Source organism: Mirounga angustirostris, unplaced genomic scaffold (genome assembly GCF_029215605.1).
Source record: "Mirounga angustirostris isolate CCGP_5_RB_7025 unplaced genomic scaffold, mMirAng1.0.hap1 SCAF_9, whole genome shotgun sequence".
NCBI classification, from domain to species: domain Eukaryota; kingdom Metazoa; phylum Chordata; class Mammalia; order Carnivora; family Phocidae; genus Mirounga; species Mirounga angustirostris.
The window spans coordinates 1,879,586-1,906,894 of record NW_026991717.1 but is presented as its reverse complement, the minus strand read 5'-3'; the positions used below and the strand labels follow the sequence as shown (position 1 = coordinate 1,906,894).

The window sequence follows — 27,309 nt, the reverse complement described above, 5'->3', positions numbered from 1 at the left end:
AGCAACGGGGCTGTGGCCCTCGGGGCCCCACACAGGCCGCCGGCCGCTTGCTCAGTTCAACGTTCCATGTCCCCCCGCAACTCTGGGGGCTCCTGCCCCCCTCCACCTCGTTTATTCTGCACCGAGACTGCGTTCTGCACTTCATTTTGTGGCACATCGTCAGCAGGCTCAAAAAGCTCAAGGGGCTCAGAAAACAGGAAGCTTTAAGGGCGACAGACGGATTAGCACAGGGTGTGCGGCTTGAGAAGGTGGCCAGTCTGGATGAGGCAAAGTGGAAAGGGCGTTTCAGGCCACTGTCCCCGCAAGTCCAAGCCCAGACAAAGGCACGGGGACCGAGAAACAGTTACCTGGGACCTGAGCAACTCCAAGTACTCGTCTCCTTGTTGAAATTCACCAAAGACTCAGAACCCACTTTTCTGGGCCTCTCAGTGGAAACATAAAACTAAAAAGTCTTGATAGGTATTTGTTTAACTAATACCCCAAACTCTCCTTCTCGAAACACCAATCCCCTCTAAGGTCAATTAACATTACCCCTGAAGATGCTGGGGTCATTAATTAGTATTAACCGTAACCAGAATCTTCCAAGAACAAAGTGAGAAATAGTGCGGATGTCCTGGTTCTCCTGGACGTTCAGGGCGAGGGGGGCTGCTTGGGGAAAAACGCCCCAGAGCCAGGGCACTGCCCCATCCGTTCTTAGGGGGCCGGGGGGCCAAGCGAGGTGCAGTCCCCAGGACTCCCAGCAGAAGGGTGACGGGCCTGCCTGTAGCCAGGACGGAGAGCTCAGCACGGGACTAGAGGGTGTGCCGGCCTCGTAGGGAACAGGATCCCCACCCCCGGCTCTAGGTGAGCAGTGGTGGCTCAGGGAAGGAACAGGAGGCCCAGGCCACCGGGAACGGCCGGGTGCAGAGGCAGAGTCATCCCTGCACACGCGTGCACGCACGCACGCACACACACAGACACACGAGAGGTCCCTAACGAGGCAAATGGTCTTCTCTCGGCCGCGGGCTAACTCGGGGAACTTAGGGACTGGAATTAGGGCAAAGGAGTATTTTCTTCTTTACAATGGGATCATTCACTTATTTTTGTTTCGCGTTATATGCAGGGTGCCCAGAGTCCTAATCCGGGCATCCGTCTGTTTGGGACGACCTGAGGGGATCCAGTGAGATCCAACCTCATTTCCAGACACGTGGGCCACACTAGCTGCTAGGAACAGAAGAACAAAGGTGTCAGGTCAGAGCAGGGAGGGACGACAGCAAGATAACCAAAGCCCCGACGCACCCAGGGCAGGGCAGGCGGGGAGGAAACACAGTCAGGAAGGGAAGGAGAGGGAAAGACCGAGTCCACACCACTGTGGACACACACATAGCCAGGCACCAGGCCTCCGCTGCAGACTCGCCTGTGCTGTGGGCAAATGGGGGCCAGAGGCACGGCCTTCCGAATGGAGGAAAGCCATTGATATCCTGCATAATCACTCGGCCGCCACCTCACCTTTACCAGAAACGACAGCTGGGCAAGCCCACCCAAAATGCGGCTCCCGAGTTCCCGGAGTCACAGTGCCACCCAGCGCTCACCGCGGGAAGTGCCACGGTGCTGGCCACACGGAGAGGAGAGGACTTAACCCCGGGGACCGGCAGACGTTTCAGAGTTACGGAAAAGAAAGTGCATTTTCAAAATTCCTAAGGCCGCATGTCAGCATGTAGCAAAACCTCGAGTGAGTGTGAGATGTACGGTTATCTTTTTAAATGCCTGTTAGCACAAGTTGATAGGAGTGTGATAACCAGGCTCCTGCAAGATGCCACGTATTAGTCAGCGCCCCACCCCCACCCCCGGCCTCATCCTGCATGATTTTGGGGGTATTTAGGGTGACAAAGCATCCCGATTTTCCCGGACTAAGAGCAGTCCCAGGATGCAGGGCTTCGATGCTAAAATTGGGAAAATTCCAGGCCAACCAGGGTAGTTGGTCACCCTGGTTTTCGTAAAGACAGCTCCGTTCTTTGCCCGGACCCTGACAGCCCAGACAGGCAGGGACGTGAGCCATCTGGGCGGGCACATGGTCCCAGGTGAGGCCAGGTCAGCGGCGGCTCCATGGAGGGAGCCGAGGGCGTAAGGAAGGGACAGCCCTGCTCTGGAGCCGGAGTTTCCTGAGTCTGGGGGGAGCTCGGGAACCAGGATTTGTCTACAGAAAATTAGAGACCATGAAAGTATGCCTCCCCATCCATGCATATGTGATCACCCGTGTGCAGCGATCAGATTCCGTAATTCGGAAGAGCACGATGTGGGCGTGAGCCCAGAAGAGACTTCAGTCCAAAAATGACTGGTCAGATGCTCAGGGTAACTCCCTGACCACAAGAGTCTCACACTCCTGGGGACACAGGCTCCCCAGAGCAGCACTCCCCAGGACGCTGATCCCCTACTTTAAATGTGACTACCGGAGCTAGGCTTATTTCTTCTGCTATAAAAACTCTTAGTAAATCATCCTTTGTTTTATGTCTTTTATGTGCCTCTATTATACTGAAACATCTGGATAATAAAAGAGAGAAATCCAGATAGGACTCTGAAGTCCTACTGTATTCACTTTAAAGAATTCAGTATAATACGTGGATGATGCGAGAGTCTTCAAAGGATGGGCTGAAAATGCACCGCCTCACTTCCCTGTCAATGGGCAAGAATTCTTAGCTCAATAAAACGCCAGGAAAGCGTCTCTGAGCTTGCGATTAGTTCACAGTGCGTGATGTGTCCCCAGGACCGTGACCGTGTAGCAATCGTGCGTTATCAAAGGGGATTCACTCACACTCTTAGGAGAAGGGCAGGTCCCAGAGTGGCAGCACCGGAGGGCCCTGGGCCACCCGAGGCGCCTGCTAACAGCACTGAGATCCGGGAGGTCTCGACAGAAGGGAACAAGGTGACTCGCTTCACCTCATCTCTCCCACACATGTGGAATCACTTTTGAAAGAATCTCAAACTCCTGAACCTTCACCCTGTGTCCCGGCAGCCAGCAGGGCGCTCAGCTTGCTGACGGCTCCCAGGGAAGGCTCTCAGGAGGGGAAGAATGTTCAAGCCCGAGAGATCCACAGGGATGGGCCAGGCAGGCGGCCGGCGGATCCCAAACCTGCCAGGAGCCAGCTCTGTGGGGTGTGAAGCACCAGGAGGGATGGGATGCGCGGCTAGCCCCAGAAACCGGGTCAGGGACAGAGGGCAGGAAGGAGATCCTCGCCTCTTGCTGCTTCCCCTCCCTACCACCCGAGCCCCTCTCCCTTCCCCTCCCTCCCTCCATGTCTCTCCAGCGCCCCACAGGCTCAGGGAGGAGGCAAGGTGTTTGGGCTGCGGTCAGGTGTTATCAGGAGCAGACCAGCCGTGTAAGACACCAACTGCAAGAACTATTCTGGAAAGAGCCCTGTGCAAATGCACGTGTCCTTGCTTAGACGCCGAGGATAAGCCCCTAAGTCCCTGGGGTTTCGCAGAAGGAACCACGGTTCAGTTCCCATGCTCCCTCCCTGTGACAGGGAAAAGGAAACAGGCTCGGTCCCCTGAATGAAGACAGTGGGGGACAGGCCTCCCGTCAGTCTTAAAGGGCCCACGCCGTGTCTACACTGCTGGCCACCATGTGGGCAGTTGCTGTCCCTCCCCTTGAATCTCCCGTGTCTTTTCTTGATGTTTGACTTCTGTGGCTGGAGGCGGTATGACTTCCAGGCTCTGTCTCAGCCCGCTCCAGGTCCCCCCTCCGCCTCCAGTGCGTGTCGTGTGTGTGCGTGTGCGAGATCAGGTAGGGAAGGGACAGCTGGGGACGTCTTCAGAAAAGAGCTTGATCCATGGTCCAATCATCAGCCAGGTCGGCCAGTGGAAGTCAGGGCCTGGACGTGGGCTAGGGTCAGCTTCAGCCCCTGCAGCCCAGCCCTGCACACAGACCCCCCAGCACCATGCAGGAGGTGGGGGGCAGGAACGCCTAGCAGGGGCTCAGAACCGGCCCCCAGCACGGAGGGGCTGCTCGCCCTGCAAACAGGGGTTGGCCTGAGCATCTCTGCCTGTACCTGACGGCCCCCCACCTCCCTGTGCCAACCTTTCTGGAAACAGGAATGGGCCAGCCACAGGGCTCTGTCTCCCGGGAACAGAAGTGAGCGGCCACTGAGCTCCTTGTCTCAGCCTTTCCCACCCTCTCAGGATGAACCGAAAGCTGAGCCCCTCCTTTAAAGACCGTGCTGCACCCAGAGCAGTGTTCTCACACGATCGAGACCTGCAGCACTGAACATGCGGTCCATCCTGGCCGCGCTCCACTCCGGGCCAGACTGCACACCTGTCCCCCCCGCCCCTCCCAGAGTCCTGCTGGGTAGAGGGACCACAGGTCTGGAACACGGCCGGCCGGCACCGGGGCCCGCCCTGCAGGCCTGGGGCTGGGGCCCGTGCGTCCCCTGCTCCTGGGGAGCCCTGGGCTGTCAGGGATGGCAGTAAGGGGACAGGCTGATTCTACTTCATGAGAACCGTTATCAGCTAGCTCATTGAAAACCACACGGACTGGACGCGGAGAGGGGCGGGGTGTGAGAACGTCAGTCTCGATGTCCCTGCGGGCATCTGTTACTGGCTGGCGTGTTTGAGATCTCCGTCTGGAACTACAGGAACCTCACGCGTGAGGAGATGCGGTTTCGGGCCCATCAGCCCAAGGGCGCTGTCTCCGTGCCCCTCTCCCCCAGGGCATTGGCACGTACCACGGTCAGCAGCTTCACCAGCAAGGCAAGCACACGAGGCACATGCCTGGCCTTCAGCTGCGGGGCCGAAGGAGCCAAGGTTCTGAAAGTTCTAGCACACCACCCGGCAGAGACCGGCTGCCGCGGGGCTGGGGCTCAGGCCTGCAGTGCTGCCCTCAGGCTGGGGTGCTCCCAGAGGAGTACTCGTGAGCTCCCCCCGCCCAGAGATGGCCTGAGCAAGGCCCAGCAGGACCACGAGGCACCTCCCCACTGTGAGGCCAAGCAAACAGAAGGCCGCAGCTGGGCGCTGGGGCGGACACTCAGAGGCAAATCACATGCATACTTGGGGATCTTGCAAAATCTAAACAAACTGCTGAGCTTTTATTCTCCGGGAGGCAGAGAGACAGTATTCCCCTAACAGGTCAAGAGTGTTGCGCAACACGGATGAAGCCCGATTCCTGGAAACGCTGGGTCTGCTTACCCAGAACGCCGCTTTCCTCCACGGGCCGGCATGGCCCCGGTCATCCTCACCTGTCCGGTGGCCGCCATGGGGGCCACGGGCAAGGTCACCGATCCAGGGATGTCGGAAGCCATTTCTGGAATGCAGCAAAGAAGAGAGGTTTGATCAATGCCAGGAACAAGCAAGACAGTTGTCCAGTGGTCCCAGAAGCATCAGGTGTAAGGAGATCCCAAGGCCCTGGGGCCACTCGGCCCACGTCAGTTATGTGGCTCAGGTGAGCCCTTTCCCCGGCTGGGCTCCGCCTTTTTCCTTTGGAACAGGCCCCCTATCCCAGGCAGTGTCCCCCAGGCAGGACCCCTATCCAAGGCAGGACCCCTCTTCCAGGCAGTGCCTCCCAGGCAGGACCCCCCCAGGCAGGACCCCTCTCCCAGGCAGGGCCCCCCAGGCAGGACCCCCCCAGGCAGGACACCCCAGGCAGGACCCCTCTCCCAGGCAGGACACCCCCAGGCAGGACACCCCAGGCAGGACCCCCCCCCAGGCAGGACCCCTCTCCCAGGCAGGACCCCCATCCAGGCAGGACCCCTATCTCAGGCAGGACACCCCCAGGCAGGACCCTCCAGGCAGGCCCCCCATCCAAGGCAGGCCCCCCCAGGCAGGCCACCTATCCCAGGCAGGACACCCCCAGGCAGGACCCTCCAGGCAGGCCCCCCATCCAAGGCAGGCCCCCCATCCCAGGCAGGACCCCCATGGTGGTTAAAGAGAGCACGGATCTGCAGCTTCCATAAGGGACTCCGGGTCACCTGGCGGCAGGTAAGACCTCCACGGACCCAGGCAGCGTGGCCAGAGCCTGAGCAACCATGGTCATCGACGGAGCGAAGCCACGGGGTCAGGCTGGGGCCCCCGATGCTCTGCCCCCACCCTGGGCCCTTGTCTGCAGGTGCAAAGGCTGCCCCCACCCTGACTCTGGACTCAGAGCCCTGACTACAGGGCCCCGCAGGGCCCCACCGTGCGTGACGAGGACGGGGGCATCAGTACAGTCTGTGCGGTGGCCCGTCCGAGGTGCCCCGGCTCTCCACAGCCAGCCTCCCCGGGACCCAGGTTAATTCCAAGAACAAGCAGGTGTGGGGCTAGAGGATGGCGCCCTTCCTGTGCACCGCCATCCTAAGGCATTATTTCTTACGAGCTAGATGCCTCTGTAAGCTCGCTCAGGCAAGGTCAAGCAGTCCCAGTTTCAGAGTAAAACCACCCAGTTCAAGAGTTTCTTCTTCCTACTCTGTGGAGGGTTCCTCAACTCTGGCACCCTTTCCTCAGAATATTAAATAGCAAAATAAATATTCAAGCGTCCTGACTCCACTTCTTGTTCTTGAGGGGAACTCCCACAGCACTCACCTGTCCCAGCTCAGCAGGCACGCAATGGTCCACAAAAATGTATTTCTAGAAGACAGGTTGGGCTAAACACGGGAATTTGGGCCCTCGTCAGGCGTACGGGCGGTGCTCACATGGGGCGGGTCTCTGCCCTCTGCCTCCTTCCAGAAACCAGGGAGGCACCACGCAAATACCCCGCATTACATCCGAAGACATCGTGTTTAATAAACACGTTCTAAGGGGCGCCTGGGTGGCTCAGTTGGTTAAGCGACTGCCTTCGGCTCAGGTCATGATCCTGGAGTCCCGGGATCGAGTCCTGCATCGGGCTCCCTGCTCGGCAGGGAGTCTGCTTCTCCCTCTGACCCTCCTCCCTCTCATGCTCTCTCTCTCTCATTCTCTGTCTCTCAAATAAATAAATAAAATCTTTAAAAAAATTTTTTTTAATTAAAAAAAAATACGTTCTAAGATCAACTCAAACTCTTCCACTGAAAACTTCTGAAGGAGAATTTTCTAATACTAACAAACAACATCTTAATTTAGCCGTTCTACTCTGTTCACAGGAATTGGAGAGCTGTTACAGTTGATGAGTTTTTTTTGACCTAACGTACACAAGGAAGAAAATCCCTTTATTAAAGTAAACCTCTCCCCTTTCAGCAGTTACTGTACGGGATGTGCAGGGGGGGGGACCCCGTAACCGCACCATCTGCTGATAAGAAATCTGTATATTTTTTTTTGAAATGGAAACCGAAACAGATTAAGCCCATTAAGGCCCCCAAACTGAGGGTAGAGCAGCTGCCAGCACAAACAGGGGTGAAAACAAAAGTCACCACTTCCCAAAACAAGCCACGAGAACGTCAGTCCCTTAAGATTCTCCGAGAAAGACTGGGTGATAGACACTGGGGAGGGTATGTGCTCTGGTAAGCGCTGTGAATTGTGCAAGACTGTTGAATCTCAGATCTGTACCTCTGAAACAAATAATGCAATATATGTTAAGAAAAAAAAAAAGAAGAAGATAGCAGGAGGGGAAGAATGAAGGGGGGGAAAACGGAGGGGGAGACGAACCATGAGAGATGATGGACTCTGAAAAACAAACTGAGGGTCCTAGAGGGGAGGGGGGTGGGAGGATGGGTTAGGCTGGTGATGGGTATTGAGGAGGGCACGTTCTGCATGGAGCACTGGGTGTTATGCACAAACAATGAATCATGGAACACTTCATCTAAAACTAATGATGTAATGTATGGGGATTAACATAAGAATAAATAAAAAAAAATTAAAAAAAAAAAAAAGATTCTCCGAGAAAAAGGGTCCCACGGTTAAGCAAGGTAGGAAAAGCCACACACTTATCCCCTGCTTGGACATTCCACTGTCCTTTAAAAACGTACTGAGAAGTCCTGTATCAGGAAGTCTGTTTAGCTTTGATTAGACCAGCATATCATAAAAGGGCGGGGGGAGGCAGGGGGACAATGTGTAGTTTGGACAAAATGATAGTCATCCAATTTTATTTCGGGAAAACAGAATTACTGATCGTTTTGAAATACAAGTTACAGAAAGTAAAGCTCCATGAAACCCGGCTACGGGACGAGGGCTCAGGAGCATCTGCTGTCTAATCCTTTCCTTGGACAACTGCCCACGCTTGGCCAGGGCCCGGCACGTCAGCATCCTATCTGTTCCCCTGGATGCTCCGCGCGGGTCGGCCTCCGCTGCCCAGCAGAAGGGCCTCTGTGTGAGGGCAGACCCACACCAGCCTGCCTCCAAGGACCCCACTGGGCACACCCCAGAGCCCTCCACGCCTGTGCAGGATAGTAGAGCCAGCTGACGGTGGACACCAGCAGCCTCCACCGTGGGGACACGGTGTCCTCATGGAGGTGACGGGGCAGGTGGGTGTGCTGAGACAGCCCAAATCTTCACGGGCAACGTGCACCTGTCATAAAGCCAGAGTGCTTCGGCCTGGGCAGGGGGCGGAGGGCAGAGCCAGTGAGCCCTACACACAAGTGCGTCGCGTCACGATGTGAAGATGCGAGGCTCCCACCCGTCCAGCTGTAACACGAAGGCCGTGGTGGCCCACCACCTGCACGCCAGCACCAGGCATTCAGGAAAGTTCTGTCCTCCCAAGATGCAGCGTTTCTTCCTCATCTGTTTGTACAACCTCCTTTCGTGATAAAGAGAGTAGAGCTTTGTCGTATGCCCTGAAAATATTTTACAGTATTTTTTTCCAGTCTGTCACTTGCTTTTTAGGTTGAGAGATTTTTTTAATACCAGCGAAAGCTTTAAGAGGTAGAGTCTGAAGAAGATGCGTTGGTCAGCTCCAGCCGCTGTAACAAAATACCGCTGACCAGGCGCTTAAGACAGCAAGACTTCTGTTTTCTCAGGGTTTGGGGACTGGGAAGTCCAAGATCAAGGTGCCAGCCAATTCAGTTCTCGGCGGCAACCCCCTCCCTGGTCTATGGACAGCCACCTCCTCTTCGTGGCCTTGCATGTCCTCCTCTCAAAGGGCCACCAAGCCTAGGGCTCCATTCTCATGACCTCACTTCTCCTTAATTACCACCTAAAAGCTCTATCTCCAAATTCAGTCACATTGGGGGTCAGGGCATCAACACTGGAATTTTGGGAGACACAATTCAGTCCCCAGCAGAAGAAAAGGTCAATTGTCCCAACCTCAGTTCATTCAGGAATCCTTCTTCTACCCGTGAGTGCTGTGATGCGCCCTCTATCCTACGCTGTATTTACCACAGAACATCGGTCTGCCTCTAGCCCATCCATTTCTCCGCCAGTTACCTAGCTGTCTGTGTTTGCTCTCGCTGCACCATCATAACGTACCTAGTGATGGACCTCCTCCCACTGTTCTTACCGTCGCCCACAATTACCTCTATCCTTTCTGGCTTATTCTTCCATTTAAATTCCAGAATACTGGGGCGCCTGGGTGGCTCAGTGGGTTCAGCTTCTTTCTGACTCTCGTTTTGGCTCAGGTCGTGATCTCAGGGTCATGAGATCGAGCCCCAGCCCCACAACTGGCTCTGCACTCAGGGCTCAGCTCAGAGTCAGCTTGAGATTCTTTCCCCCTCCCACTCCCTGCCCCCCTCCTCCTCCCCACCCCCACGCAGCGAGGGAGCTGTTTGCCCTCCCCACCCTCGCTGTTTTGCAGGTTGCCCTTTCAAAATGCACATGCCTTGTTCAAGAGTTTCTAGGGTCACCATCCTGTGTCCTACCATTCCACCAAATTCTCTAATTTGTCCTAATCATTTTTTGTTAATTCTTGTGAACTTTCTAAGTTCACACAGCCTGTGGACTCCAAATAAGGATACTATGTTCTCATTTCTAACACTGAAATGTTTAATTTCTTTTTCATGTCTTATTTCATTAGCCAGAACTTCAGAACAATATTTAGTAATAATGGCCTAAACCTGGGCAACACAAGACCATGGGCTTTGCCGTCCAACAGGCCTGATGTTGAATCACAACTCAACACTTCCCAGCTATGAGAGTGACGAGGCCACCCCTGGTCAAAGTGTCATGACAATCTACTTTGAAGGGTCATTTTAAAAATTAAGAGCCTAACACAGTGTCTGGGGGAAAAAAATGCCACTCAAGAAACAATGATTAAAATGATCATAATTGTGGTGCTGGTGAACAACCTTGCTTGGTCCCTGAATTTAAGTGGAATGACCAGCTTGTTCAAGACAGACATACTTGTTTAACATAAGGAAATCTGCTCCTATCCCTATTTTTTAAGGTTTATTTCAGGAATAGATGTCTCATTTTATCAAATGCCATTTTGGTCACTAAAATGGTGTTTTAGATACCACATTAGCCAAATGAAGTTGCAATCAGTGAGATTAAAATTCACTCTAAAGGTTAAACTTCAGTATCTTTCAGGAGCCACCCTCAGTGCATTCAAATAAATAACATTACAAAACCGTGTTTCTCTCCTAACTATGCCTGAATCCACCCATGGGATCACCTGTCAGGCTTCCTTGGAAAAGTGAATAACTGCTCCCCAAATCTGGAAACTTTCCTATATGACTTGAATAGAAGTGACCATAGCTCCTGGGATGTCCACTCAGGAAAGGTGGGTGGAGGAAGGTCTTGCACCAGGTCAGAGGTGAGGGTCTCCAAGGCAGGGCTTAAAGTCGCCCTGTAAGCACTCTATAGATTTGCTCTAGGATTTCTGAATTTCACTCCAAAATGAAGAAAAGTGGAACCTGAGCACGGCACTGGGCAGAGGGGAAACCACGGCCACAGCCCTACCCTGCCCCGAAAACGACGCTTGGCACAAAGTATAAGCTCATTTAAATGTGGCCAAAGTCAACAAACACACAAATGCTAACAAAACTTGCATTTTCTTACTGTAAGGAATTAAGTTACTTCTGTGATTTTATTTTTCTGTGCTGGGCCACCAAAGGCGGTCCAGCGCTCTAAAAGTCCTTCCTAATTGCTCAGCAGCCCCGCTCACAACACGGTCACTGAGTGAGGCCGTTGCAAAGGGCCGAGAAGAGGGGGAGCACAGATGGGGCTCCGCTCCTAGGCAGACCTCGAGCTGCCGCCCTGCACAACATGGGGCCTTTAAACTACTGGGGACCCAAGCACCACTGCAGGGGGTCTGCAGACAGGCCCTGAGCATGCTGCCCCCGACCTCCCCGACCTCCGCCCTGCCCAGGCCCCCACAGGGCTTCACACAGAGGCACCCACGTGAGCCCCGCCCCGAGCCTGACATGGACACAGCCCACGGAGAGCCTCTGTGAGCAGGTGCATGGGTACACGGCCCCATGTGCCTGCAAGAGGGTGGAGGCCGGCCCGTGGGGCTCGGAAGTCCTGGACCCCAGTTCCCTGGGTCAACCCCAGCAGACGCCACAGGGGAGGGTCACGGTCCTCACCCTGACCTTCCCATGCCGTTGAGGGCTGACCACATGGAAAAGAGAGAGGCGTCCAGCACAGCACAGAATCATGAGCGCATTCTACTGACAGAACATCACACAGCAACATTTAAATCGAGGTTAAAAACAGATGAGGGATTTTCAACTGTACAAACGAAAGTTGGTCACATGGTGAAGTCACCTGCTCCCCGTGTGTCTCACCCTGAGGCCTCCTGGCCTCCCGCGCAGCCCTCCACAGTCAGACCTCTGTCCCCGTCACCCCACTAGAGAGCTGCCCATCACAGGGTCCCTTCCCTGCCTGACCCTCTCTGGGGGTGTTGCCCCCCCCACCCGCCCACCTCTCTCCTGGGCTTGCAGGGGCCACATCGCCCCTCCCACTCATGGGCCCCACCTTCTTGGCCTCCTCTGGGCCCCCTCCGCGCATCCCCACCTCTCCTCTCCCCAGGGCGTCTCATTCAGGAGTGTGGCCACGATCCCACATGCAGCCATCAGATCCTGCTGTTACCCCCTTAAGGTCTCTCCATCCCTGGGTTCTGCTGCTGGTCTGCCTCAGGACCTCCACCCTTGACCTCCCCGCATCTACTCTCCCCCATCCAGCCTCATGGAAGCCAGATCTGCCAAGGCCAGCCCTTGCTTCTATGCTCCAGTGGCCTCTCTTTGCTCTTGGCACACATGTGGAGCTCCCTGCCACGATCAGCCCGACCCCATGTGGTCAGGCTGTTGTCCACGCCTCCAGCACACCTCCTGAGCTCTGGCCACACTGCTCTATCAGCTTCTTGAACGTACCACATTCCTGCCCACCCCGGGGCCTTTGCACATGCTATGTCCCGGGGGAGGAAAGCTCTCCTCCCTTCTCCACCAAGCTAACTCCTAACATCATTCAGTTCAGCTCCAACATTACTTTCCCAGGGAATTCTGTCCCTGGTAGTCCCTTCCCCACCCAGTCGAGGTCTGGTCCCCCGTGGTTCACTCTTACCGTCCCTGTACTTCTCCTGCAAAGCCAGGAAGGTCGAGCCGTCCAGGTGAAAGATGGCAGGGCCTGAGCGACGGAATCACAAAGAGGGCATTCAGGAGGAAAGAGATGATGTCAATGCCTCAAAATACTCCATGTGTCACCGTCAGCACCCAGAAAGGGAAGATTCTAAAAAGCCTTGATCACCTGATCCTCCTACACTGAGACTGGATGGGGCAAAAAATTTCTGGAGGAGGAAGAAAAATATGGTTGGGTGGCTTGCGTATTTACATCCGCCACGCCACACGCCTGGCCCGTGGGGACTCTGCGGCCAGGTGCAGGCACGCGGATCCACCCCTCCCTCCGTCCACTGACTCAGAGGGCTGGCTCCCCCATGTGTGACTCTGTTTCTCCACCTATTCTCCCACTAAGAAACGGGGTTAATCTGGACATTGCTTCCTTTTGCAGAGGCAGCTGTAAGAAAATGGGACCCCGTTTCCATCACAAACAGCACTTGCAAAGCTCCGATTTTGAGCCCGGAGCTGTGGTAGAAGGCAGGTGGAGTCAGAGATGCAGAGAGCCCCTCCTGCCTCCGGTGGAGACACACCGCCAGGCAATCTCCTAGTCAGAGCTGCACGCTGTGCTAAGTGGCTGGACACCACGTTGTGGGAATGAGCAGGAGGAGCCAGGAAGGCTTCCTGGAGGAGGCCACATCTGTGCCATCCTGGCAATGAAAATGCTCTGGGAGGAATGAAGCAGGACATAAAAGGTGTCCTTGTCCTAAATGGATTCCTTTGATTGCTGCCCAGTGTCTGGGCAGCCCCACCCAGCCCCACCCTTGAGGAGCATGTCCCCCACCCCATGTCCAGTCCCCGGAGCTTCCTCCAACGCCTACGGGATCTAGAATTATTCCCCCGCCTCAAAAGCAGCCCTTACACCTAGACCTCTGTGCCGGGTCCCAGGTCACGACCAACGGCAAACGTACAAGCAGGCAGAAATACCCCTCTCCTCAGCAGTCTGCCTCCAAACGCAGATGCCCCCCCGTCCCCCACCCCCCCGGGGAAGCACTGTTCCCCGTTACGCACACGGGCAAAATGACCGCCTGCCTCATGCAAAGTTGCAGTGAGGTTTCTGGCTCATTTTAACACCAGTACAAGCTGAGGGTTTGAAAGCTTCGCCATAACACAGGAAAACATAGCTGGCTTGTGATGTAGCATCTCGCTCGAGACCATCTCCCACTTCAAATGCAGACATATTGTGTAGGATTCCTCCAATACAGCACAGACAGCGAAAACGGGGGGAAATGGGAACGCAAGAGCATTCCAGATACAAGGAACATGAGGAAGTGAGAGACATTTCGTCACCCCCCAACTATTTCATGGGAATCTCAGTAAGAAAAACACCCCTCGATCTTCACATTGGGAGAAAAAAAAATCAATTACATGCAAACTTTCATGACACAACAACACGATGTTTTAATGATAATTCCAACAGACGACAAACCAGAAGGGTCTCTCCGCGGGTGGGGGGGCGGTGAGGGGAGGCAGCTAAGCAAAGAAAAACGCTCTCCCCAACAGCCATCTCTCTTAGAACAATTCTTTCCACCGAAAGCACACCAAATACCACAGCCCTACCTTTTCAGAGGGATTAAACAAAGATCTTTCTTCCTTGTGACCAACACCTTCTTAGGAGAATCTGTTATCCGTATAGAAGAAATGTCAGGAACCTCTGGGAGGAAATGAGCTGCATTTGTATTCTGCTCAGAAAATGTCATCACAGATCTGTTTACCTTAACTGTGGACCATGATTCAGCCGTGACAACTGTCTTGCATACTGATCAATTTATTTGCAGCAAAATTTCTAACATTAACTGCTTAGGTTCTGAAAAATCGGGGACTTGAATTTCTTGTGCAACCACAATCTACGTCTGAAATGTCTAGACTGTTATTAACACATCTCAGGGGGGAGATCAGAAAGGATTCCTCCTGACAGAGAGCAAGGGAGGGTCCCTTCCGCTTCTGGAAGGAAGGCAGGGCACACGGTTCCCCAAGGCCCTCCGTGGGGTGGGATTTCTATAGCACGATGTACAGAAAAATCATGAGACTGAGGGCCAGGGGGACTGTAACCCCAGGTCCTTGCTACATTTTAACCAGCCCCGTATCCTCTGAAAGGCAGCTCCGTCCGACAGGCAGGCTGGGTCTCTGCAGCAGGGCGGCAGGCGGCCGACCCAGGAAGAGGCCAGGCCCTGCCTCCACCCGCTGGTGCCTTCAGCCTCCAGCCCGGACACCGGGCATCTGGCTGTGGGCCCAAGCCACTCCCAGCCGACAGGCAGGTTTTAGCATTAGAGAACCAGAACTAGTCCCGAGGCGGCCCCCTGAGATGCCCCCCGCCTCAGCTAACGAGGCCGCCGAGGCACAGCCCTGCTCCCCAGGCTGCCCTAGGCATGCATGGTGCCCTCTGGAATGTGGGCGCTGCACCACAGCCCACTCAGGGGTCCACACCCATACTGCCACTAGAGTCCACGCCCACCCTGCCGCCTGAAGTCCCAGCATCCCTGCCCTGAGGATGGAAAACAGGGACTCAGCAAGAAGACAGGCAAGCAGTAATTCCAGCAGAAGAAGGGTAAGGGAGGTTACCCCTGAGATTATGACTCTGGAGCAAGACAATGAGAGCAAACTCCACACCCAGCCCGCCCCCTCCGTGAGAGACGACAAACCACCCCCACGGGGTGAACCACGAAGGGACACCCACCCACCATCTGTCTCAGGCTTGAGTCCAATCCAACGGCCAGAGACCATCCCAGGAAAGTGGGTCTCAGCAGCCATGCAGAAGACGGGCCGAGCACCTGCAGTGAAGTCTCGGGGTCTGGCTGCCCCTAAGAAGGGCTTCCCGGGGCCCTGGCTGAGACCCCACGGTGACCCACCGGGGCCTGAGTCTTCAGGACCGGAGCATGGCAGCAGGGCTGACCCCACAGGAGAAACAGCAGAGCCTGGGCTGCTGGTGGAGAGTCTGCAGGGGGCTCTGACTCGCAGACTGGAAAGTACTAGAAAGGCCACGGGATGGTGAAGAGCTCAAATGCTGTGCGGAGGAGAGTCTGCGGACCAGACAAGACCTGTCTTCCAAAGGAGTCCTTGAGGCAGGAGGGACGACAGTGCCCTGAGTCTGTGGCGGACCCTCCTGGGTGAAAGGGAAGTGGGCCGCTCTTGATCCCTGCAGGGGCCTCTGCGTGGCGGCGGGGCTACGAGGGGTGAGGCGTCAGCCACCCAAATACAGTGGGAAGTCGGGCAGAAACCAAATACACTAAAATGTCTGGAGTAAAGCGAGGAGCTGATAGAGGATGAACAGTCACCCAGAGAAAAATCACTCAGCCGTTAACGATCACGATGGCAGGAGTAACGTTGCAGGAAAACACTCAGGGCACAGAATCTCGCATGCAAACAGGTCTCTGCCGAGGGTCCACCGGAGTTCAGCTCCAGCCACACTGCCTGCCCTAAACCTTCAATTTGGCCCTGGCTTCTGCACCAATGCCTGGGCCTTGGAAAGGACAGCCTTTGGGATCCCCCTGCAGGACCGCCCCCAGCACCCCGGCACTGGTAGGCGATCTGGGAGCACCGATCACACGGGGCACTGTGGGTGGCATCTGGACTCGCAGTCCCCACCATCGATGCTCCCAACAAGGCGTGCCACATGCGCTCACCCTTCAAGCCTGAATACTCACTTCCAACCGTCAATGTGCACTCTACATGAACTAACCTGAAGACCTTGGGCGCAGCATTTGTCCCCATTCTCCCAATCAGATGGTTGACAAATGCATTGTTGCAGGAGTAAAATGTACGATCATCCACGGCCATATGGTGAAAGCTATAAATTTCATGCGCAAAACCAATTATTAAGAACTTTCGAATACTTAAATGTAAAAGGGAAGATGGAAATAACAAATATCGAGGGAACGCCTTTGCTTGCTGTCTGTCGCAAGACCGTTCTATCCTCCTGGAACCGACATGTGCACAGAACCAGAGATGAAGATGCCAAGCAGAATAAAAGGGATTATCGCAGTATATTGTAGCGAATACCTCTGTGGAACTACTTGTTCTGGCCTTCGTGATAATAAACAACTATCACCATTTAAACAATTTTTTTTTAAATTTCTGTTTAGGTCACGTGACTTTCAAGAAAAAGTCCTCTTTGGAAGTTTTTGTGTCTTTGTAAGGATGATGTGATAACCAACTCTGTCAACTTTACTACCTCAAGAATGCACACGGGGGCCTTCAGAGCGAGGCACCCCAGGACAATCTACAGGAACTCACTGTCAATCCAGACACAATGCAGAAAACAAAGGGACCAAGGAAAGGGAGGAAACGGAGACGTGAGGGAAACACGGAGGACCCCCAACACAGCATCCCTCCACCAGGCTCCACTGCGAGCGGACATGGGTTTGGTCCGATGGACGAGCCGCCATGCAAGAGTACAAGGCAGCCTGGCCATGGACGGAGGTGGACAGACGCGGGCGGAGCTGGACAGACAGGGACGGGGCTGGACAGACGCGGGCAGAGCTGGACATGGATGGAGCTGGACAGACGCGGGCGGAGCTGGACAGACAGGGACGGGGCTGGACAGACGCGGACGGAGCTGGACATGGACGGAGCTGGACAGACAGGGATGGGGCTGGACAGACGTGGACGGAGCTGGACATGGACGGAGCTGGACAGACAGGGATGGAGCTGGACAGACAGGGACGGGCTGGACAGACGTGGACGGAGCTGGACAGACAGGGACGGGGCTGGACAGACGCGGGCGGAGCTGGACAGACATGGACGGAGCTGGACAGATGCGGGCGGAGCTGGACAGACATGGACGGGGCTGGACAGACGCGGACGGAGCTGGACATGGATGGAGCTGGACAGACGTGGGCGGAGCTGGACAGACGTGGACGGAGCTGGACAGACAGGGACGGAGCTGGACAGACGCAGACGGAGCTGGACAGACGTGGACGGAGCTGGACAGACGCAGGCGGAGCTGGACAGACGGCCGACGACGAACTTCTGGCACGTGATGGCCACGAAATGGTAACAAGCGGCAATGACACCTGTTTTTGTGAAGACGGCAGATCTGCATCCCATCTTGATGCCCCTCAGCTGCAGCCCCCTCACAAGTGCGCCTCACTGACCTCCCGCACCCCCGTGTGCACGCACACAGAGCCCTGGTGTGTTTGCGGGTCCTCGAGCAAGCCCACCAAAGAGGGGGCACTGCTAACACCTACGTGGGATTTCTATCTCCCACTTAGCATTTCCTATAATCTCGAAGTTGTGAAAACTCAGAGTACGTTACTCCTACGGTCGGGGTACAGTGAAGGTGATGCCACGGAAGGTAAGTGAGCAGACCCAGGACTCTGGGCTCCATGGGCGGCTGCCCAGGGGCTCTGAACACAGAGCTGGGGAGTGGAACAGAAGCCCCCTGGGGAAGTCTGTGAAATCTGGGCCTCCTGCAGCCCGTCGCAGGGGAGGGAAAGGGGTAGGGAAGGGATGGTAGAGTCGGGGAGGGGTGGGAGAGGACAGGGGCGAGGAGGGGAGAGAAGGGCAGGGCAGGGGAAGGATGGGAGAGGGCAGGAGGGGGAGGGAAGGACAGGGCAGGGGCCCACCCCAAGAGGAGGCACTCACAGCAGAGGTTCCCAGGTGTGATCATATTTATTACTCCCTGATTAGAGCGGTCGGAAACGTGCCCAGCGAACAGGTGAAATCCTCAGGAAAATGTACAGAACGGGGAGATGAGGCTGCACAAGGAAAGGGGACAAGATCCGATGTGAGAAACAAAGGTGACGCCCCAGCAAAGAAATACGGGGAATCAGTTACTCGAGGCGGGGGCATGCCACCAGCTCATGGCAGGGACAAGGGGTCATGGGGGCCACAGGAACACGCGTGTCCCTCCAGGAGGCGACCCTGCGCCTTTCCTCACCATCTCAGTCCTCGGTGCCAGTGGTGATGGGGACCAGAGGCTCCGTCCCCTCCACGGAGAGGGGTCAGCTGGTCTACCCAGCACCACGCACACCCGGGCTGGTCGTGAATTCCTCGTGACAGTACGTGTCCACAGTGACCAGCACGGACCAGTAACCAGGTACGGTGCCAGGCCCTCACACAAGGAAAGCAAAGACGGAGCCCACCGAGATCGAAAAGAAGCCCCGCCAGCCCGGCCCAGGAGCCGAGGTGAGTGCAGAGGGTCCACAGGCCCCCGGCGCGTGCGCTGGGGGTCCGTGCTGAGCTGTGTCACCAGGAACCAGCAAGGCGGCCAGACTTGTCTCCCAGACGTTGCGGCCTCATCAACGGCCACCCCAACAGGGGCAGCTCGGGAGGAGAGGAGACCGGCACAAACATTAAACCAGACGGCCATCTCCACGCAGGATGGCGGCCAGCCACGCCTCCGGTGCCAGGACCCGTGGAAATCAGGAGCCGGGACACTCCATGGTTAATAATCTGGGGGGATTCGGGCAACCTGGGAAAACCACGCCTAATTTAGACTCCCCAAATCCCCCAGCCACCAAGACCTGCCGCACAGTGCCCTCAAGCCCTAGGGAGGTGGCACCGTGATGCGACATGGGGACGCACGTGGTCAAAGCCAGATCACGTGGTTACAGTCGGCCACTTGCTCAGTCATGTTCCCCGAGGGCAGGGCGCCCTGTCTTTTCGTGCGTCTCACGCATCACACATCCTTCAAGGACGGCCACGTTTCCCTTGTTGCCACGTGGGAGGTCAGCTGGGTCCCCTGGAGCAGCGCTCAGGTCACCGATTCTGGGCCAGAGCGCTTCACCCACCTGCTACAGACCGCACGTTTGCAGCCCCCAAAACTCCTATGTCCACAGTCTGACCCCCCGTGGAATGGGGTGAGGAGGTGGAGCCCTCGCTGGGATTACTGCCCTTTGAACCAGAGACAGGAGGGCTTGCTTCCCTTCTCTCTGCCCCCCTCTCTGCCAGGTGAGGACCCAGCAAGAAGACAGCCACCTGCAAACCCTCACCGGACACACGACAGCCGGACCCTTGACCCCGGGCTTCCCAGCCTCCACGACCGTCAGAAACAAGCGTCTGCTGGTTAGGCCCCCCGGTCCGTGGCATTCTTGTTGCAGGGGCTTAAGCAGAGCAGGACGCCACCAACACCCCGAGTCGGCGAGAGACAGAGTGCCCGCGGGGAAAAAGGCGGCCCTGCACCCCCGGCCAGCTCAGCCAGGCTGGACGAGGCGTCGGTCCGAGACGCACAGCGCACGCGGTGTCGCCAGGTAAATGGGAGGGGAGGGCTCTAAACGGAGGGTGCTGGGCAGGGGCAGGGAGAAGACGGGGTGCCATCAGGGAGGTTTCTGGGCGCTCACCGCTGCGCACGCGCCGACCACCGGAGCTGCGATGTGTGGGGCATCCTAGACAAGCAGCCTGCAGGTTAATGCAGGACGGAGGCCAGCAGAGGCCCAGGGGATGTGCGTGGCCGGGCGGCAGGATGGCTCACTGGTCACCCGCTGTGTGTGGACACCCAGGGCCTGGGGGCTCCCTGGAAACTGGGCCTCAGTGAGCGTGAGGCGCTCAGCTGCAGATGAGCACGGACAGGGGCCCAGATCCAGTGGTCCCGGGGGCTCACCCCCTGCCTCACGGGGCCAGGCCTTGGGAAGAACAAGGGAGAAGGTGCCCTTGGGCTGCCCCACCTTCCACCTGAACCCCCGGCCCCCGCCACACACACCTTGCACTCAAGACTCACGGAAAATTCATGAAACACCTTCATGAAGGTGATACGTTTTACCCTTCTTCACCCCAGCTCCTAGCTTCATCCCCTAACTCCTATCCTACTCCTGCCATTCCGTTCCTCCATCCGCGTTCCTCCTGGATCCCACCTGTTTCCCTACAGGCCTCGGCTGCACTCCTGCCCCACCCTCCCCGCCCTCGGTTTTTCCCAGATCCCTCCCTCCATCCCTCGCTCCTGCTCCCAGAGCAGCCCCTGGGACGTCTCTGGTGCCCACCAACGCCCGCCCTCTCCCAGACGCAGAAGCACGCGGGAACACAACACACACCCTCCACCCAGCTCTCTCCGAGGCCCCGAGGCCCCGGGTTTGTCCCTTCCCATTCTTGAAATGCAATTCTTTCCATAAAAATGCCTTCCTTGAAAAGGGGAAAAAATAAATGTGAACACACCCCCTGTTTACACAACAAACCAATTAAGGAAATCACTATCCTTCCGTAGATAAAACATCCTCTCCGAAGCCATCTAGGAAACAAAGTGGTTTTCTCGTTGAATATATTTCTTGATGAACGTATTCATCCATCATTTGACAAATAGATTTTACGTTCAATTTTAAACTGCGAATTACTCTCTAACTGTAAAATATACAAAATAGTAAAAATGCTTGCGTGCAAGGCACTGGAATCTCTTTTCTGTTCTTATGCTCTTTGGTGCTACAGAGCCAATGGGCTTTGTCCTCGATGGCCCGACCTCTGCCTGGGACCCAGTACTTGAAGACAGCAGTGGGCGGGCTCCTGGAGGAGAGACTCCCCTGGAAAGCCCGGCCTGCAAAGGCCCTCGGGGGTCACAGGACTCGCCCTCTGGTTATGGAAGAGCAGGGCTCCCAGAGCTCACAGGATCGTCATTCAGTGTCCCAGAGGCTCCGGCCCCCTCGGTCTGGAGCATCCATGCCAGAAGTCCGCACGCTTCCTGGGAGGGCCCGGGAGTGGCTATTTAGGCCTCAGAGGCCCCAGGACCTCCGTGGCAACTACTCACTCACGGGACTCTTGTACAGAAACAGTCACGGATGCTGTGTATATGAGTGGGTTTGGCTGTGTGCCAGTTTATGAACATCGAAATTGGAATTTCATATAATTTTCACATCACGAGAGATCATTCCTTTATGCCCTCCCCCCAATCATTTAAAAAATGTGGAACTATTTCTTAGCTTGTGGGACACAGAAAAAGAGGAGGTGGGCCAGATGTGGCCGATCAGACATAATTTGCCAACCTCTGGCCTCAGCCAGTAAGCCCGGGTGTCTGGCCCAAGAAGACGCCGGGGGGCTGAGCTCAGTGCAGCGACCACCGCTGGACAAGGCACCGCCCTCCCACGGGCCGAGCTGCAGGTGAGCAGCAGGTGCGGTAGGACGATGTCACCCAGCCCGAGCCCTGCAGGAGCAGAGCCGTGGGGGAAACCCACACTGCATTTTCACCTATCGAGGAAAAAACCCATTCTTGGAGGCTGAGCTCCCAGGAGAGCGCGGCCTGGTTCTGCACTGAGCCAGACCCTCCCTGGGTTTGTGGTCCATCCCCTGGGCCATCTGAAGAGGCCACCGAGGCTGCCGTGCCAGAACCTGTCCGGGAGCAGAGGCCCCGGGCGCAGATCCCAAGGCGGCCGGTCCCTTCGGAGAGCTGCCCCTACGGCTGGGCCTCCAGGCCCCAAGGGCCACCCAAGCACGCCCAGCACAGGGGGAGAGACGGCCCCGCTGCCGGGTGATCTCGGAGGGAGCCCCGGAGATGCAAAGCCTGCCCTGGGCACCAAGGCAGAGACGGCATGGTCAGCGGGAGTGGCCGTGGCCAATGGGAGTGACTGGCTGCCGCGTGGACAGGAGCAGAGGCAAATGCCCAAAGGCTGCGTGGACCCACAGAAGGAAGAGCAGGGGCACAGCGAGGAGGCTGGACAGGAGGCACAGACGGGCCCTGCGACAAGACCTGGGAGTCTGCTCGCCAGGAGACCCCAGCTCCCAGAGAAGAAGCACAGAGGGTGGACATAGGAGGACCCAATACTGGGTTGGGGGGGGCCTGCCACCAGAGGCGCCGTCCCAGCTGCCCCGTGTGTCCCTACCACCCCCCAGTACGCACTGTCCCCGGGCTCTGGGGGGAGGCTCAGGTCATCTGGCGTCACAGGCCAGGGCGGGCTCAGGGGCAGGGACCCGAACGGCGGCTCGCGGCTGCTGGGGAAAGAGCATGGGGATCCCTGTGGGAAGAGGGCAGCCTGCCCCTGGTGCTGGCCCCGAGGTGACCAGACCCGGGCCCGAGCCAGGCCACGAATACTGTATCCGGCCAGCCACCGTCCCAGCGTTCCCAGCCCCCCACCTGCGCGGAGCAGAGCCAAGCCTCAGAAGAAGACCGTGCAGAGAAGACAGAGGGTCTGCTCATCACAACGCCCAAGGCTGCTGAGCCGGCACAGACAATCTGGGGCGTGGGGTTTTGGTGGCAAGAGACTGGCTTGTTTTTCTACAGAAAAATCCCTGTGTTGGTTCCCTCGACGGATGCCCAACGCCCCGTAGGAGGATGAGGACATTGGATTCTGGGGAAGGGCATGAAGCTGGTGGGCAAATCCCCGGGACGGTCTGGGGAGGGAGGCTGTGTGATTCATCAGTGTGCATGCACCGCCCAGAACAGGGCTCAGCAGGGGCAGGTGTAGACGGATCATGGGGGAGCCGAGGAAGGAAGAGGAGCAGTCCCCTCCTTGCTCGTAGTGGCCACCGTGGACCTGGGCAGGCTGCCTGACTGCCTTCTCTGGGGTTGGGCATGGGGAGATGGGGGCTTCTGGCCCTCCATTCCCACATTCCCAACTCTGGTTATTTCTCTGTGTCACTAAAGCAAAAGAGCAGAGGAAAGCCTCAAGGTCACAACCAATACCCTCGAAGGACCAGGCGGATCCCAGCCCTTGAGAGACATAAGGAAAGAGGATAAGACGCCAGGACAGAGGCAGAAGCTACTGACATGGCAGCCTGGGGCTGCTCCGCCCGCACCTGCAGTCCCTCTGGGCTCCGTCTCCCCTGGGACTGTCGTCCTTGCAGACTGGCTCTGGGATATCCCGAGAGGGAACACAACCCAGGAGAGGAAGGGCCCTCCCTCGGCAGCTCTGCTACAGACCGGACGGTCCGTCTGGATCAGACACACGACCCACGGTTGATCTTTGCAGTTTCCCGCGGGGCTGCTTAGATTGGGAGTCCTGAAGAGAGCGGCCAGCCACGCCGGGGGCGGGGGGGCGGTACCAGAGGGGCTGGCTGGGCCTGGGGAGCAGGGAAGCCACGGGGCCCATCCCGCTCACGTCAGCGGGCACCTGGGAAAGCCATTTACGGTGGTGGCATCATAGCAGAAGGCCTAGGAAGCCCTGCGGTCCCTGGGACGGTGGCTTTCGAGGGGGAGGAGCCCCGAAGGGCCAAGAGAAGGAAAGACCCTGATGATGGCTGGGGGGGCGGGGGCAAGAACAGGACATCGCTCCACAGGTGGCCCTGTGGCTATTTTCTCACAGTGATGTCCTGTGGGTGTGACTACCAGGGCGGAGGGACCGGGAGAGTAAGGACGTGCTGTCGGGGGCGCAGGGGAACCTCTGCTCCTACACTGGAGGGCTGGTCAGGACCCCGGGGGCGAGGAGCAAGGGTGGGCAGAGGCTCGTCACCAATGTCAACGGAGCCGTGTCAGGCCACACGCTCTTCGTTCTGAGCAGGTGGTTACCAGTCCTGCCAACTTCCCCTGCTTTCTATCCAGAAAGAAACCTAGAATGCAGGACGTGCACTCCAAGAAGAAGTAATCTCCCAGGGACGTTCACCGTATGAAAGTAAATCCTACACCTTTTCCAATCCACTTCCTGGCCTGAAGATTGTGACAAATAAATCCCGAGGATTCAGGTCATTCCACGCGGAAACGTTGTTGGGTGGCTCTGAAGACCCCGCGTGGCTACAAACCGGGGACACGGAGAGAGCTGGACTCGTCTGTAAAGGGATGTTGGCTTGTGATCAGCAGTAGTTCTCGGCTTCCTTCAGGATCCTTTGCCTTTCTCTTCCAGAAGGGAACAGCGCTCTCTCCTATTAAATTGAAAACGTGTGCTGTGTACGTGCACGTGTCGGGGGTGGGGTGGGGGACACGAGGCCCACAGGCAGGCTCCTCCTCCGTGGGACCCCGGCCTCCAGGAGTCCCAGTGTTAACACTGATCGATCGAGGGCACCTCAGCCAACAAGGTAATTCCTGCACGGTTGCGGCATCAGGATGAACACGGGACCGCGGCTGGGATGCAGGAGAACCTCCCAGCTCACCTGGGAAACCGGGCGAGTCACAGTCTGACTCCGTCCATCTGTAAACTATGCATCCCACATCCTCGTGCCTCATGAGATCATGTCCCAGAAACTGTTAGCGGGTCAGACGGCAATGCACACAGGACTACGGACGGTGACACCGCTCAGCGACTTCCCTAGAACACCGTGGGTCTACGTGCACACGCGGTCGGAGTACGTGAATCCCCAGCACTGCCTCGCGTGGGGCTGGAGAGAGGCACCCATCCTCGCCCTCTGGCCCAAGATGAAGGCTGCACGTGGTCACCGACAAGTACAGACTATCGTGCAAAGAGCAGTGGCACTAGGCCTACGGGGCCACGGGGCAGACAGCAGAGACGGCAGCCACGTTGTCAGGGCGGGCTGCTGGGTGTGGGGGGCCCTAACGGGAGCCCGAGAGATGACAGCGGGAGGCAGGGCTGGGGGTCAACAGGCAGGCAGAAAGGAAGCTACACACAGACCGTGATCCCCCAGAGGTCAGATTCAAGAACAAAGGGAACTGCGGGGAGGAAGATTCTGAAGAGTGGCAGAGAACTTTCCAAGAGCTGACGCCGTCTAAATGTAAAAAAGGTGCCTTGTAAGTTGCGTGCGTGTCCAAGAGTGCACCAAGCAAGCCCTGGGTGACTATGAGGCCGGGGCGTTATCAGGGGGACTCCTGACAATGACCCAGACCTTCCTAAGACGCATGACTCCATGACTTCCCACTACTTGGCATCACGTGCTAGAGTTTCACAGCTACTCGCAGTCCCTACAGTGAAGCCCAGCTCGGTTTCTCCTCCCCAAACCATGTCGTGAGCTGACTCCCAGTCGCTCCAGCAGCAGAAGCTTGCTTCTCGTCCATCGGAGGCTCAGCACTCCCGGCCAGCCTTCCACGACGGACTTCAGGGCACCTGTCTTGTATCGGGTACCATACCAAGCACGGTCCTCAAGCTCAAACTTGAGTGAGACAGTCCAGTACAGAATCAGTTTGAGCTGTGAACCAAAAAATAATTTTAAAATGTGTTGTAGAAGACACGCAGCCGAGGGACACAAAGCACACTTGCCCATGTCTTAGCAGAATGAGCCCGCGTGGCTGGGTCCTGACCCCACCGGTCGGCCATCCCTGCAGACTCCCCTCCCTGATGTCGCTTTCTTCTCACCTTTTCCACTCGGGTTGACAACCTTAGGGCCCCAAACGTTGGTCACAACAATAACACCCAACAAAACTAATTCTGTGCTGGTGCTATAAACTGAATTGTGCCCCACCCCATCCCAATTCATAGGTCGAGGCCCTAATTCCCTAACTCCTAACATGACCGCACGTGGAGGTGGGGCCCCCAGGAGGTGACTAGGTCTAGATGAGGTCTTGAGGGTGAAGCCTCCTGCTGGGATTAGTGTCCTTACAAGAAGAGGCAACAACAGGGAGCCTGCCCCCCCGCCCCACCTGTGAGGACACAGCTCGAAGGTGGCCATCGCACGCCAAGAGGGGGACTCTCCTCAGGAACCGGATCAGCCTGCCCTCGATCCTGCACTTCCCAGACTCCAAACTGAGAAAACAAACGTCTGTCACTGAAGCCATCTGGTCTACAGCACTTTGTCACGGCAGCCCGGGTTGACTAACACCATTGGTCAACGGCACCTAGTCAAAAGGAATGATTCCCGTGTGGGGATGTGTTCCCATGTGTTCCTCTCAACGAGATAATTTAACCTGGTCAAGAGCAGGGAAGCGCTCTTTCCTCTTCATGGACCCCAAGGGAGAACAGCCACGTGACCGGTGACCACGACCCTGCATCAACCACACCCTCGCTTCCCTTCGCCCTGTCCGCTCCCACAGAGTGGCCTTGGGAAAGGGGCCATTGAGAAGTTGGGCTTTGCTGGGATGGACAGAAGGTCAAGAGAGACTGAACTCCGGTGGCAGCTGAGGCTGCCTTCCAGCCTACAAAGATGACACCCTAAAGCCGACTCCGCTCCTCCGGCTACACTCAAAGCAGAAAGTGCGGGGACGGCCGCACCGAGGTGTGGCTGCTCCCAGTGACCCACAGCTACGTAAAGAAGCAGCAGAGACCTCAACCATCTCCACCCTGGCCACAAGACAGCCAGGAGCACGTGTGCACTTGTCCACCTCTTATCCCGTATCCGAGCACGGACACGCGGCACTCTCTTCTCTCCTCAATGTCTCGTTCTGAGAACTACTTAATTCACTTGAGCCTCGTGGATACACCTGGGGACCTGAAATAGGGCCCACAACCCTGCAGGGCATCCCATAGAAATGCCACTGAAATGCCCATCTTCACTGAGGCAGGAGGGAAAGAAACATGCCCATCAGGACTCACGTGCACAGGGCCACTTAGGGGCCACGGGAACAGAAGCCCACCAGCCCTGAGCAAGTCAAGGGCTCCCGGGACGGCGCTCCTGTCGGGAGCTACTCGGAGTCGTGTCGAGTCCCTGCACTCCTTGGTCCTGTCTCTCTGCTGTGGTCTGTTTTCACTACACTTGGTTTAGGTTTGCATTTCTTCTGATTTATCTTGCTTGGAATCCACTGTAGCTCCTGACCCTGCGGCGCAGAGTCGCTCATTCATTCTGGAAAATGACCGGCTTCCTCTCCTGAAGGCTGGCCGGCCATGGCCTCCCTGCCGTCTCTGACCGGAGCCCCATGGTGCACATGGAAGCAGGAGACCTTGCCTGTCTCGTGGCCACGCGCCCGTGTGTCCTAACTCTGTCTCTGTGCTAAATGCCCTGCAATTTCTTCCATTCCACTTTCTAATTCATTAATTCTCCATTCTTCTGTGTTGAGTAGCTATTAAATCCATCCACTGATCTCCTAATTTTGTTTCCCAGAAAATGCTATAATTTCCTGACAGCCCACTTGGATTTAATGACAGCTGGCTGCCTTCACGTGGCTCCTGAGCACCCAGGGAAGAGTATCTCACGAGGATCCACGATCGACTCAACGTCTGAGGCCCCCCTTCCAGTT

General features: G+C 56.7%; 1 protein-coding gene across 4 annotated transcripts in view; it reads right to left on the bottom strand.

Annotated features, from left to right (window-relative positions):
- ARNT2 (aryl hydrocarbon receptor nuclear translocator 2) overlaps nt 1-27,309 on the bottom strand; it is a 158,778-nt gene that overhangs the window by 113,704 nt on the left and 17,765 nt on the right. For 2 of the 4 annotated variants that reach the window (XM_064569780.1, XM_064569783.1), the window contains exons 2-3: nt 12,352-12,414; nt 5,161-5,275 (exon numbers count right to left, since the gene is read on the bottom strand). In XM_064569780.1, the coding sequence (XP_064425850.1) occupies nt 5,161-5,275; nt 12,352-12,414 (178 nt within the window). Of the gene's footprint in view, nt 1-5,160; nt 5,276-12,351; nt 12,415-17,984; nt 18,081-27,309 lie in introns of those variants that run through there. The other 2 variants (XM_064569782.1, XM_064569781.1) reach the window with 2 other exon arrangements.